The sequence below is a fragment of the Bombina bombina genome, chromosome 5 (genome assembly GCF_027579735.1).
Source record: "Bombina bombina isolate aBomBom1 chromosome 5, aBomBom1.pri, whole genome shotgun sequence".
Lineage (NCBI taxonomy): Eukaryota > Metazoa > Chordata > Amphibia > Anura > Bombinatoridae > Bombina > Bombina bombina.
Window position 1 is genome coordinate 179,421,875 of NC_069503.1, and position 14,704 is coordinate 179,436,578.

General features: G+C 38.1%; 1 protein-coding gene across 3 annotated transcripts in view; it reads right to left on the reverse strand.

Annotated features, from left to right (window-relative positions):
* Positions 1–14,704, reverse strand: part of KMT2C (lysine methyltransferase 2C) — a 418,185-nt gene that overhangs the window by 2,492 nt on the left and 400,989 nt on the right. For all 3 annotated transcript variants that reach the window (XM_053713806.1, XM_053713804.1, XM_053713805.1), the window contains 3 exons: positions 12,924–13,040; positions 12,307–12,380; positions 599–707 (listed from right to left, as the gene is read on the reverse strand). In XM_053713806.1, coding sequence (XP_053569781.1) covers positions 599–707; positions 12,307–12,380; positions 12,924–13,040 — 300 coding nt within the window. The remainder of the gene's footprint in view (positions 1–598; positions 708–12,306; positions 12,381–12,923; positions 13,041–14,704) is intronic.

The window sequence follows — 14,704 nt, forward strand, 5'->3', positions numbered from 1 at the left end:
AGCTCAGCTAGGATTACTCTTTAACAAAGCATACAAAGAGAACTAAGCAAAATAGATAATACAAGTGAATTGTAAAGTTGTTCAAAACATTCCGTACTCTAGTCAATCAATTAGATTAATGTTGACTTTACTGTCCTTTAAATGTTTTTTTTTTTTTATTATTTAGAGAAGTGATGGCCAATTTCCAGAGACATGGGACCATAGATCTCTATTGCAATGTTGCTTACAAATGTAATGACTATTAAATACACAATCACATAAAACAAATGGCCAGTGGCACCAGGCCAGTTTGAGGAAAGGTTGCAAGGCTGTGCCCCCCCTCGTTTGCCAACCAATTGTAGTCTCTGAAACACCGTTTTAGTTCCACATTTTCCAGGGGTTCCAAAAATGAGTGCAGTCTGCCATATGACTTGTTGGATACACTGTTTCTGACAAAGTAAATAATCCTACTGGTGGTAGATCTCATCCAAAACAAATGCTTCATAAACAAATCAAATTTTCATCAAGATGCAAATTGGCAACATTGACAAATAGCATTCAGATGGTGCAATTAAATCAGCATTTTTTCTACTTTCACGAAAGCAAATATAAAACTTACCTCTTCCCCCTTTTGTATCCTGCGATTGGAGCTAATAATTATCTTGTGTCCCTTCTCAAAAGTTACCACCTCAGCTACACAATTAGGCGCACATGAATGGTTGATATACCTGAAGGAAACATTTGAGGAATTGTTGAAAAATGTGCAATAACGGTTCATTTCATGTTAAATGACAGATGAACATACAGCTTTGATACTCTTTCATATTATACAAAAACTTGACATTTTTGGAAGCTATGTCTTAATTTGTTCAACTTACAGTTTAGCATAAAGGAAGATTATAGTGCATCCATTCCCTACAGTTTAAATGTGTGCACAAGACTGTAACCATAACAAAAATTAAGATGGTACAGTACAGGTTGCACTTCCTTCTTTGCACAGTTTCTAGAAGGCCAAACATTAGGTAGAGATAAGCTTTGTATTCCCTCTAGCAGATATAAAGGATATAGTGTTCCCCTCCTTGAGATACCTACTGGCCACAGCTTTACTAGGTAGAATGCACAGATGAAATTGTGCTGAAGGCAGTGTCTGTCCCAGATCAACTTCTTAGGCCACTAAAGGGGAGGGTTTTTTCTCCAAACTTTGCAGTTTGCAGACAGAGGGGTAAGGAGGTAAAGTCCACCTCTTACTTCACATAACATGTTTAGATACTTAAAGGGATACTGAACTTTTTTTAAAGAAAAAATCATAATAGGCTTGCACACATCTATTACAGTACTTTTTATGTAAAAAGATACCCAGAATTCTAGTAAATGGGGTGTGTGAATCTGGCCAACCATTAAGAGTATCTGCAATGGGAAGCACTTGCGTTTATGTTTAATAGCGAATATCCTGAGCAGGACACAGGCGATGAGTCAATTAGGAGCAGCATACGCACATAGCTGCCAGTCACTATCTTTGTCCTGTTCATGAGTTGCAACGTGTTTGTAGAGTTAAAATTATAACACTATTTTTTCATTAAAAACACAATTTAAGAAAAGTCACCAATTTTACCCCATTTTGATTAAATGATTAATGATGCTATATCCCTAAGAAAACCTTCTAACATTGTTATGAAATAATAACCCATTATGAAATCTAGTTCTGAGCAACTACTTGATTGACCTGTAAGATACCTTTCTGGAAGCTCATTTGAGACAAACTACTGGGCTGACACACTGTTGATCAAACTTAGAACATCCATTATTATGTATATAGGCGTATGTAGGTTTTAGGGTTGATTTGTACAAGAACATCATAGTATTTCTAGATTTCTATTTTTAACCTTGTTTTAAATCAAAGCAGGAAGACAAAGAGTAGTGACCAAAATACAAATATATTAACATAAAAAAACACAATTTATGCTTGCCTGATAAATTTATTTCTCTTGTGGTGTATCCAGTCCACGGATCATCCATTACTTGTGGGATATTCTCATTCCCAACAGGAAGTTGCAAGAGGACACCCACAGCAGAGCTGTAATATAGCTCCTCCCCTAACTGTCATAGCCAGTCATTAGACCGAAAACAAGCCGAGAAAGGAGGAACCATAGGGTGTAGTGGTTACTGTAGTTTAAATTTAAAAATTACCTGCCTTAAAATGACAGGGCGGGCCGTGAACTGGATACACCACAAGAGAAATAAATTTATCAGGTAAGCATAAATTGTGTTTTCTCTTGTAAGGTGTATCCAGTCCACGGATCATCCATTACTTGTGGGATACCAATACCAAAGCTAAAGTACACGGATGAAGGGAGGGAAAAGGCAGGAACTTAAATGGAAGGAACCACTGCCTGTAAAACCTTTCTCCCAAATATAGCCTCTGAAGAAGCAAAAGTATCAAATTTTGAAAATTTTGAAAAAGTATGAAGCGAAGACCAAGTCGCCGCCTTGCAAATCTGTTCAACAGAAGCCTCATTTTTAAAGGCCCAAGTGGAAGCCACAGCTCTAGTGGAATGAGCTGTAATCCTTTCAGGAGGCTGCTGTCCAGCAGTCTCATAGGCTAAGCGGATTAAGCTTCTTAGCCAAAAAGAAAAAGAGGTTGCCAAAGCCTTTTGACCTCTCCTCTGTCCAGAGTAGACAACAAACAAAGCAGATGTTTGACGAAAATCTTTAGTAGCTTGTAAGTAAAACTTTAAAGCACAGACCACGTCCAGATTGTGTAACACAAGGATGGAACCACAATCTCTTGATTGATATTCTTGTTAGATACCACCTTAGGTAAGAACCCAGGTTTGGTACGCAGGACTACCTTATCCGTATGAAAAATCAGATAAGGAGAATCACATTGTAAGGCAGCTAGCTCAGAGACTCTACGAGCCGAGGAAATAGCTACCAAAAAAATAAATAAAAGAACTTTCCAAGATAAAAGTTTGATATCTATGGAATGAAGAGGTTCAAACGGAACTCCTTGAAGAACCTTAAGAACCAAGTTTAAGCTCCATGGTGGAGCAACAGGTTTAAACACAGGCTTGATTCAAACTAAAGCCTGAAAAAATGCCTGAATGTCTGGAACATCTGCCACACGCTAGTGCAAAAGAATAGACAGAGCAAAAATCTGTCCCTTTAAGAAACTAGCTAACAATCCTTTTTCCAAACCTTCTTGGAGAAAAGATAAAATCCTAGGAATCCTGACCTTACTCCATGAGTAACCCTTGGATTCAAACCAATAAAGATATCTACGCCATACCTTATGGTAAATTTTCCTGGTGACAGGCTTTCGTGCCTGTATTAAGGTATCAATAACTGACTCGGAGAAGCCACGCTTTGATAAAATCAAGCATTCAATCTCCAGGCAGTCAGCCTCAGAGAAATTAGATTTGGATGGTTGAAAGGACCCTGAAGTAGAAGGTCCTGTCTCAGAGGCAGAGACCATGGTGGAAAGGATGACATGTCCACTAGATCTGCATACCAGGTCCTGCGTGGCCACGCAGGTGCTATCAGAATCACAGATGCTCTCTCCTGCTTGATCTTGGCAATCAGTCGAGGGAGCAGAGGAAACGGTGGAAACACATAAGCCAGGTTGAAAGACCAGGGCGCTGCTAGAGTATCTATCAGTGTCGCCTTGGGATCCCTGGACCTGGATCCGTAACACGGAAGCTTGGCGTTCTGGCGAGACGCCATGAGATCCAGTTCTGGTTTGCCCCAACGGAGAATCAGTTGTGCAAATACCTCCGGATGGAGTTCCCACTCTCCCGGATGAAAAGTCTGCCGACTTAGAAAATCCGCCTCCCAGTGCTCTACACCTGGGATATGGATAGCTGATAGGTGGCAAGAGTGAATCTCTGCCCAGTGAATTATTTTTGAAACTTCTAACATCTCTAGGGAACTTCTTGTTCCCCCTCGATGGTTGATGTAAGCTACAGTCGTGATGTTGACCGACTAAAATCTGATGTACCTCAGAGTTGCTAACTGAGGCCAAACCTGAAGAGCCTTGAATATCGCTCTTAGTTCCAGAATATTTATTGGAAGGAGAGACTCCTCCTGAGTCCACGATCCCTGAGCCTTCAGGGAGTTCCAGACTGCACCCCAACCTAGAAGGCTGGCATTTGCTGTTACAATAGTCCAATCTGGCCTGCGAAGGTCATACCTTTGGACAGATGGACCCGAGATAGCCACCAGGGAAGAGGATCCCTGGTCTCTTGGTCCAGATTCAGTTGAGGGGCCAAATTTGTGTAATCCCCGCTCCACTGACTGAGCCTGCATAGTTGCAGCGGTCTGAGATGTAAGCGTGCAAACGGCAATATGTACATTGCCGCTACCATTAAGCCGATTACTTCCATACACTAAGCCACCAAAGGGCGCGGAATGGAATGAAGAACCCAACAGGAATTTAGAAGCTTTGATAACCTGGACTCCGTCAAGGTAAATTTTCATTTCTACAGAATCTATCAGAGTCCCTAGAAAGGAAACTCTTGTGAGTGGGGATAGAGAACACTTTTCCTCGTTCACTTTCCACCCATGCGACCTCAGAAATGCCAGTACTACGTCCGTATGAGACTTGGCAATTTGGAAGTTTGACGCCTGTATCAGGATGTCATTTAAATAAGGGGCTACTGCTATGCCCCGCGGCCTTAGGACCGCCAAAAGCGACCCTAGAACCTTTGTAAAGATTCTTGGGGCTGTAGCTAATCCAAAGGGAAGAGCTACAACTGGTAATGCCTGTCTTGAAAGGCAAACCTGAGAAACCGATGATGATCTTTGTGTATCGGAATGTGAAGATAAGCATCCTTTAGATCCACTGTAGTCATATATTGACCCTCCTGGATCAGTGGTAGGATGGTACGAATAGTTTCCATCTTGAACGACGGAACTTTGAGGAATTTGTTTCCTTTAAGAGAAACAAATTTTGTCAGAATTTGAAAAACAGTGAAAAAATGCAGTAAATCAAACGAAATGTTTACAGTGTATGTAATAGGCTAGCAGAGCATTGCATCCACTTGCAAACTGATGATTAACCCCTTAGTTCAAAAAACAGATGAAAAAAAAAACAAAATAGTCTTTTTTTTTTTTTTTTTTTTAACATTCACAACCAACTGCCACAGCAAGCTGTGGTCCTACCTTCCCCAATAAACGACTTTGGAAAGCCTTTGAGCCCTTTAGAGATGTCCTATAGCATACAGGGGACTCCTGAGGGAAGCTGGATGTCACAGTTTGTAATTTTAACTGCACCAACTGTAACTTTTATACTATAACAGTGGAAAGCCTCAGTAAAACTGTTTCTAGTCAAAATTTAAGCCAGCCATGTGGAAAAAACTAGGCCCCAATAAAGTTTTATCACCAATGCATATATAAAAATGATTAAACATGCCAGCAAACGTTTATATTGAAATATCATAAGGGTATTACCCCTGGGAGTAAGCATGATACCAGTCGTTATTAAATCACTGTATTCAGGCTTAACTTACATTAATCCGGTATCAGCAGCATTTTCTAGTGTTTTCCATCTCTAGAAAAAATTATAACTGCACATACCTGATAGCAGAATAAACTGCACGCCATTCTCTCGCTGAAGTTACCTCATCTGTGTAATCCCCTCAGACATATGTGAGAATAGTTACAACCTGCTAAGATCATAGAAACCTCAGGCAGATTCTTCTTCTATTTACTGCCTGAGCTAAAATAGCACAACTCCGGTACTATTTAAAAATAACAAACTTTTGATTGAAGAAAATAAACTAACTATATTTAACCACTCTCTCCTACAACATCCTGGCTTGTTGAGAGTTGCAAGAGAATGACTGGGTATGACAGTTAGGGGAGGAGCTATATTACAGCTCTGCTGTGGGTGTCCTCTTGCAACTTCCTGTTGGGAATGAGAATATCCCACAAGTAATGGATGATCCGCGGACTGGATACACCTTACAAGAGAAACATATACATCTATCTTCTAGTCCACTTGGGTTTGTAGGGGGTTATATCTCTACTAGTAGTTTATAGATTGAAGAGGAGGCTTTACTTATACCACATGGGATTAAGGAGCACAAACATCAGCATTTTCATTGGTTGGAGGCAGAGCTGTATTTATATGGTAAATTGGCTTCTACAGTACAGAAATGAACGTTTATATCAATATAAGAATTGAGAGTGAATCATTTTTGAAATATATTAAATTTTACCATACCTCATTTTAACCATAGAATATAAAAAAAAAAATTAAGTATACAGTAATCATGAAACAAAACATAATTTATGTAAGAACTTACCTGATAAATTCATTTCTTTCATATTAGCAAGAGTCCATGAGCTAGTGACGTATGGGATATACATTCCTACCAGGAGGGGCAAAGTTTCCCAAACCTCAAAATGCCTATAAATACACCCCTCACCACACCCACAAATCAGTTTAACGCATAGCCAAGAAGTGGGGTGATAAGACAAAAGTGTGAAAGCATAAAAAATAAGGAATTGGAATAATTGTGCTTTATACAAAAAAATCATAACCACCACAACAAAGGGTGGGCCTCATGGACTCTTGCTAATATGAAAGAAATGAATTTATCAGGTAAGTTCTTACATAAATTATGTTTTCTTTCATGTAATTAGCAAGAGTCCATGAGCTAGTGACGTATGGGACAATGAATACCCAAGATGTGGATCTTCCACGCAAGAGTCACTAGAGAGGGGGGATAAAATAAAGACAGCCAATTCCGCTGAAAATAATCCACACCCAAAACAAAGTTTAAATCTTATAATGAAAAAAACTGAAATTATAAGCAGAAGAATCAAACTGAAACAGCTGCCTGAAGTACTTTTCTACCAAAAACTGCTTCAGAAGAAGAAAACACATCAAAATGGTAGAATTTAGTAAAAGTATGCAAAGAAGACCAAGTTGCTGCTTTGCAAATCTGATCAACCGAAGCTTCATTCCTAAACGCCCAGGAAGTAGAAACTGACCTAGTAGAATGAGCTGTAATCCTTTGAGGCGGAGTTTTACCCGACTCGACATAAGCATGATGAATCAAAGACTTTAACCAAGACGCCAAAGAAATGGCAGAGGCCTTCTGACCTTTCCTAGAACCGGAAAAGATAACAAATAGACTAGAAGTCTTTCGGAAATTTTTTAGTAGCTTCAACATAATAATTCAAAGCTCTAACTACATCCAAAGAATGCAACGATCTTTCCTTAGAATTCTTAGGATTAGGACACAATGAAGGAACCACAATTTCTCTACTAATGTTGTTAGAATTTACAACCTTAGGCAAAAATTTAAAAGAAGTTCGCAACACCGCCTTATCCTGATGAAAAATCAGAAAAGGAGACTCACAAGAAAGAGCAGATAAATCAGAAACTCTTCTAGTAGAAGAGATGGCCAAAAGAAACAAAAAACTTTCCAAGAAAGTAATTTAATGTCCAGCGAATGCATAGGTTCAAACGGAGGAGCTTGAAGAGCCCCTAGAACCAAATTCAAACTCCAAGGAGGAGAAATTGACTTAATAACAGGTTTTATACGAACCAAAGCTTGTACAAAACAATGAATATCAGGAAGACTAGCAATCTTTCTGTGAAAAAGAACAGAAAGAGCAGAGATTTGTCCTTTCAAGGAACTTGCAGACAAACCTTTATCCAAACCATCCTGAAGAAACTGTAAAATTCTAGGAATTCTAAAAGAATGCCAAGAAAAAAAAGATGAGAAAAACACCAAGAAATGTAAATCTTCCAGACTCGATAATATATCTTCCTAGATACAGATTTACAAGCCTGTAACATAGTATTAATCAGAGAGTCAGAGAAACCTCTATGACTGAGAATCAAGCGTTCAATCTCCATACCTTCAAATTTAAGGATTTGAGATCCTGATGGAAAAAAGGACCTTGTGAAAGAAGGTCTGGTCTTAACGGAAGAGTCCACGGTTGGCAAGTGGCCATCCGGACAAGATCTGCATACCAAAACCTGTGAGGCCATGCTGGAGCCACCAGCAGAACAAACGAGCACTCCTTTAGAATCTTGGAAATTACTCTTGGAAGAACTACTAGAGGCGGAAAGATATAGGCAGGATGATACTTCCAAGGAAGTGACAATGCATCCACTGCCTCCGCCTGAGGATCCCTGGATCTGGACAGATACCTGGGAAGCTTCTTGTTTAGATGAGAAGCCATCAGATCTATTTCTGAAAGTCCCCACATTTGAATAATCTGAAGAAATACCTCTGGGTGAAGAGACCATTCGCCCGGATGTAACGTTTGGCGACTAAGATAATCCGATTCCCAATTGTCTATACCTGGGATATGAACCGCAGAAATTAGACAGGAGCTGGATTCCGCTCATACCAGAATTCGAGATACTTCTTTCATAGCCAGAGGACTGTAAGTCCCTCCTTGATGATTGACATATGCCACAGTTGTGACATTGTCCGTCTGAAAACAAATGAACAACTCTCTCTTTAGAAGAGGCCATGACTGAAGAGCTCTGAAAATTGCACGGAGTTCCAAAATATTGATTGGTAATCTCACCTCCTGAGATTCCCAACCCCCTTATGCTGTCAGAGACCCCCAAACAGCTCCCCAACCTGTCAGACTTGCATCTGTTGAAATCACAGTCCAGGTTAGAAGAACAAAAGAAGCCCCCTGAACTAAACGACGGAGGTCTGTCCACCACGTCAGAGAGTGTCGTACAATCGGTTTTAAAGATATTAATTGAGATATCTTTGTATAATCCCTGCACCACTGGTTCAGCATACAGAGCTGAAGAGGTCGCATGTGAAAACGAGCAAAGGGGACCGCGTCCAATGCAGCAGTCATAAGACCTAGAATTTCCATGCATAAGGCTACCGAAGGGAAAGATTGAGACTGAAGGTTTCGACAAGCTGAAACCAATTTCAGACGTCTCTTGTCCGTCAGAGACAGAGTCAAGGACACTGAATCTATCAGGAAACCTAAAAAGGTTACCCTTGTCTGAGGAATCAACAAACTTTTTGGTAAATTGATCCTCCAACTATGTTCTAGAAGAAACAACACTCATAAAAGACTGGAAAGGTTCTTTCTAGTGAAAATGAGCAAAGGGAATTGAATCCAATGCTGTGGCCATAAGACCTAAACTTCTATGCATATATAGCAACTGAAGGAAATAATAGAGACTAAAGGTACCGACAGACGGAACCCAATAGAATTATCCCTTGTCTGATAGAGACAAAGATAGTGACACAAACTATCTGGAAACCTAAAAAAGGTGACCCTTGTGTGAGGAATCAAGAGCTTTCGAAAAAAAGATCCTCTAACTATGTCCTGAAGGGCAAGTGAATCATATGAGATTCTGCATCCTCAGAAAATAATCTGAATGAAAACAGAAAAATTAAAATATGCATTTATTGTATCTAATGAAAACAAATAATGCTATCAATGACCATAAAAAGGCAAAATAGTTTGAATAAAACTCCAAACCCGGTTCCTAAAAAAGGAACTGGAAGAAATACCCCAGAAGATTCCAGGTCTGAGCAGCGCTTGAACCCCATGGGTGCCCAGCCATGCTTCAACAGTACCCAAAATATATAGGACAGAAACACACTAAAAGAAAGTGTTAGCCTTACTGGAATAAAATCAAAGAAATTTGGACAAAATAGAACCAAATAAATTTCAAAGAAGTCTTAACCTGCCCTTTACCAGCCAAGCTGGAATACGGCACGTACATCGCAATATTAGGGAGCTGATTTCGAACCCCAATTATAAACATGTTACTTGGGAAAGAACTCAGGAATTAGTTCCTTAATAAGAACAACCAAACTAGAATAAGCTTAAAGTTTTAGTCTTAGAACTCAATCTTGAAGCCCAGAGTAACAGTTAAGAATTGAATCCAATTATAAAACAAATAATTGATTATCTTAGAACAAAAGAAATATGGATTTATTTATTTTTTTTTGAAAAAAATCACAAAATTCTTCTAGCTAAAATAGCTAAAGACATAGATTAACCCTCATTTGCGAAAATATTCAATAAAATGAAGACACAAATGAAATTATAAGCATGATAGACCAGTTAAAGGAACAGTCAATACAGTGGACTTGCATAATCAATAAATGCAAAACAACAAGACAAATGCAACAGCACCTAGTCTAGTAAATGTTGTCCCTTAAGAATGCTAAAATAAATCATAATCTGATACTTGATCTTAAAGTAAACAGAACAAAAATGAAGCAATTGCAACATCCAAATAAATAACAGGAGCAAGAAAAGTACCTGAAACTAAATAATTTTCCATGAATAAGATACAACCATCTAAAGGAAAATAAATACTATTTTGCTATAGAAACAATAGCATAATTAGTAGGAGAAGAGATAGCCCCAATAAATTGGAGAACCCTCCAAATTGAATTTAACTGCTGGCAAAGAATAGTTTAAAACCTTAGAAGAAGGAATAAAAGAAAATTCTCAGCCTATTCCATTCCCTAGTATGAGGAATTGGAAAGAAAACTTCTGAAAACACAGAAGAATAAATAAGCAGAAATAGTGTCAGCTAGTCTTAAAGAACTAGTTACCTTAATATCCAAAATAATCAACACCTTTTCAACAAAGAACAAATGTACTTTAATAATAGAAAAATAATAAAAAAGTAGACTTGTTAGTGTCAATATCTGATGAAGAAAATTCTGAAAGAGAAAAAACATCATCAGAGAAGGATAAAACAGTATGTTGTTGGTCATTTGAAACTTCAATAATTAAAAAAGAAGTGAAAGAGACCTAAAAAATTTATTAGAAGGCACGAAGTCAGACAAAGCCTTTAAAATAGAATCAGAAAAATATTTCTTATAAATCTTTTAAATATTTCTTGTACAAAAAATGTAAGAATGGCAATAAAGCATAAATACTAATGGATTCTGCACGTAAAAGTATATCATAATAACTTATTACAAACCATAGCTAAAGATAAACATTTATAACATTTAAAATAAATGAACTTAGCTTTGGTAGAACTGAACTCAGTTAAGCGTTTTTCCAGAAGTAGCTTTTGATCCAGGGTCAATCTGAGACATCTTGCAATATGTAATAGAAAAAACAACATATAAAGCAAAATTGATCAAATTCCTTAAATGACAGTTTCAGGAATGGGAAAAAAATGCCAATGAACAAGCTTCTAGCAACCAGAAGCAATAAACAATGAGACTTAAATAATGTGGAGACAATAATGACGCCCATATTTTTTAGCGCCAAAAAAGACGCCCACATTATTTGGCGCCTAAATGCTTTTAGCGCCAAAAATGACGCCCACATTATTTGGCGCCTAAATGCTTTTAGCGCCAAAAATGACGCCCACATTATTTGGCGCCTAAATGCTTTTAGCGCCAAAAATGACGCCACATTCGGTAACGCTGACACTTTTGGCGCAAAAACGACGCAACTTCCGGTGACAAGTACGACGCCGGAAATAACTAATTTTTTGCGCCAAAAAAGTCAGCGCCAAGAATGACGCAATAAAATGAAGCATTTTCAGCCCCCGCGAGCCTAACAGCCCACAGAGAAAAAAGTAAAATTTTAAGGTAAGAAAAAAATTGAATATTCAAATGCATTATCCCAAATAATGAAACTGACGGTCTGAAATAAGGAATATTGAACATCCTGAATCAAGGCAAATAAATTTTTAAACACAAATATTTAGAACTTTATATAAAAGCGCCCAACCATAGCTTAGAGTGTCACAAAAAATAAGATTTACTTACCCCAGGACACTCATCTACATGTAGTAGAAAGCCAAACCAGTAATGAAACGAGAATCAGTAGAGGTAATGGTATATAAGAGTATATCGTCGATCTGAAAAGGGAGGTAAGAGATGAATCTCTACGACCGATAACAGAGAACCTATGAAATAGACCCCGTAGAAGGAGATCATTGAATTCAAATAGGCAATACTCTCTCCACATCCCTCTGACATTCACTGCACGCAGAGAGGAAAACCGGGCTCCAACCTGCTGCGGAGCGCATATCAACGTAGAATCTAGCACAAACTTACTTCACCACCTCCACGGGAGGCAAAGTTTGTAAAACTGATTTGTGGGTGTGGTGAGGGGTGTATTTATAGGCATTTTGAGGTTTGGGAAACTTTGCCCCTCCTGGTAGGAATGTATATCCCATACGTCACTAGCTCATGGACTCTTGCTAATTACATGAAAGAAAAGAACAATTTTCAGAGTACTTAGAATTTAACACATACACCACAAACAAACAGACAAACCGCCACCCCCCCCCCACCCCACAACAAACATGGAGAAACAGGCTGTAGGTATTGATCAATAACCTACCTTGCAGGTCCACCAGTCAATGTTGCATCAATAACATGCTCATTATCTATGCGAAACATATATACACCCCGATTCTAAAACAAAAACAATTATTGTTAGAAGATGGTACAAAAAAATTACTTTAAAATATATTTCAATTTGTAATTGTACTTATAATAATTAATGCCATTACTCTTAAAGGCACATAAAACCCAACATTTTTCTTTCATGTTTCTGATAGAACATACAATTTTAAACACCTTTCCAATTGACTTCTGTTATCAAATGTCTGTTTTCTTGTTATCCTTTGTTTAAAAGCTGGGATGTAAGCTCATGAGTGTGCACGTGTCTACAGCGCTATATAGCAGCAGTTTTGCAACAATGCAATACACTCGAGGGCAGCACTATTTCCTGTCCTGTAGTGCTTCAGGCATGTGCACGCTACCTACCTAGGTATCCTTTCAACAAAGAATAACAGGAGAACGAATCAAATTTGATAATAGAAGTACAATGGAAACTTTTTTCAAATTGTATTCTGTCTCTGAATATTGAAATAATTTTTTGGGGTTTAATGTCCCTTTAATAATAGGTTTTTCTAAAGGCGATTTCCATTGTTTCAAATAAAAGATTGGTCTTACTTGTGATTCATATAACTTCTCTTTTCTATTGGCTACTTCATTTCGTATAATGGTTCCAATGTACTCAATCACCATGGTGTGCTTCTCAATGTCTCTAGCAGCATATAGTCCCAGACCCTAAAGATAAAAATGCCAGTAGAATTTTATACATACAATATTTTTTTATCTATGAACCCCCCTTGTGTGAAAAAATAGTGATTGAGAAATTATAATATTTTGTTTCAAATAGCATTAATTGATAATAATATCTACATTGATCAATCACTTTAAAAGCCCCCTACAATGGTTAAACAGACATTAAACACTTTGAGATGACAATATAAAATGATAACCTGTACATAAAACAAAATCTGCAATATACTATACTCATTATTTATTTTGTCCCCTTTTCCTGTAATTCCATTCTGAAATTGTGCGCTTTTAAGTTCCACACCGCCATTGGCTGCACACTCTAGTGACCTATGTATAACAGTCCCTAACAGGCCACAGCAGAGAAGGTAACCTAAGTTACAACATGGCAGCTCCTATTGTTTTACACACACAAACTTTACATTATTATTATTTTTGTCAATATTTAAACAGCCAATGACACTTTAAAAATACATCTACATGTTATTCTCAGACTAATCTTTTCTTGGAATGTATCACTCTAATCTAGTATTTGTTTAGTATTAAATGTCCCTTTAACACGCTCATAAAAAAAATAAAAAAAATAAATAAAAAAAAATAAAAAAATATATATATAAAATGTATGCTTACCTGATAAATTTCTTTCTTTCTTGACATGGTGAGTCCATGGACTGTTGGGAATATCACTCCTGGCCAGCAGGAGGTGGCAAAGAGCACCACAGCAAAGCTGTTAAGTATCACTTCCCTTCCCACAAACCCCAGTCATTCGACCGAAGGAAAAGGAGATAAAGGAAGAAACACAAGGTGCAGAGGTGCCTGAGGTTTATATAACAAAAAGACTGTCTGAAAAATACAGGGAGGGCCGTGGACTCAACGTGTCAAGAAATACATTTATCAGGTAAACATACATTTTGTTTTCTTTCTAATGACACGGTGAGTCCACAGATCATCATTAATTACTGTTGGGAATTAATACCCAAGCTAGAGGACACAGATGATAAGGAAGGGGCAAGACAGGTAACCTAAATAGAAGGCACCACTGCCTGAAGAACCTTTCTCCCAAAAGAAGCCTCAGCCGAGGCAAAAGTATCAAATTAATAAAAAATTTAAAAAATATGCAGAGAGGACCAAGTTGCAGCTTTGCAAATCTTTTCCACACAAGCTTCATTTTTGAAGGCCCAGGAAGAAGAAACAGCCCTCGTGGAATGAGCCGCGATTCTCTCAGGAGGCTGCTGTCCAGCAGTTTCATAGGCCAAACGAATTATACTCCAGCCAGAGCGAAAGAAGTAGCCGTAGCTTTCTGACCCTTACGGTTCTCAGAGAAACAGACAAACAAAGCAGAAGACTGGCGAAAATCCTTAGTCGTCTGCAAGTAGAATTTCAACGAATGCAAAATCTAGGTTGTGCAGCAAACAGTCCTTATGAGGAGGAGGATTAGGACACAAGGAAGGAACAACGATTTCCTGATTAATATTTCTATCCGAAACAACTTTAGGAAGGAAACCTAACTTAGTACGTAGAACCACCTTATCAGAATGAAAGATAAGATAAGGAGAATCACATTGCAACGCCGAGAGTTCAGAGACTCTCCGAGGAGAAATGATGGCAACAAGAAACAAAACTTTCCAAGATAACATCTTAATATCTAAGGA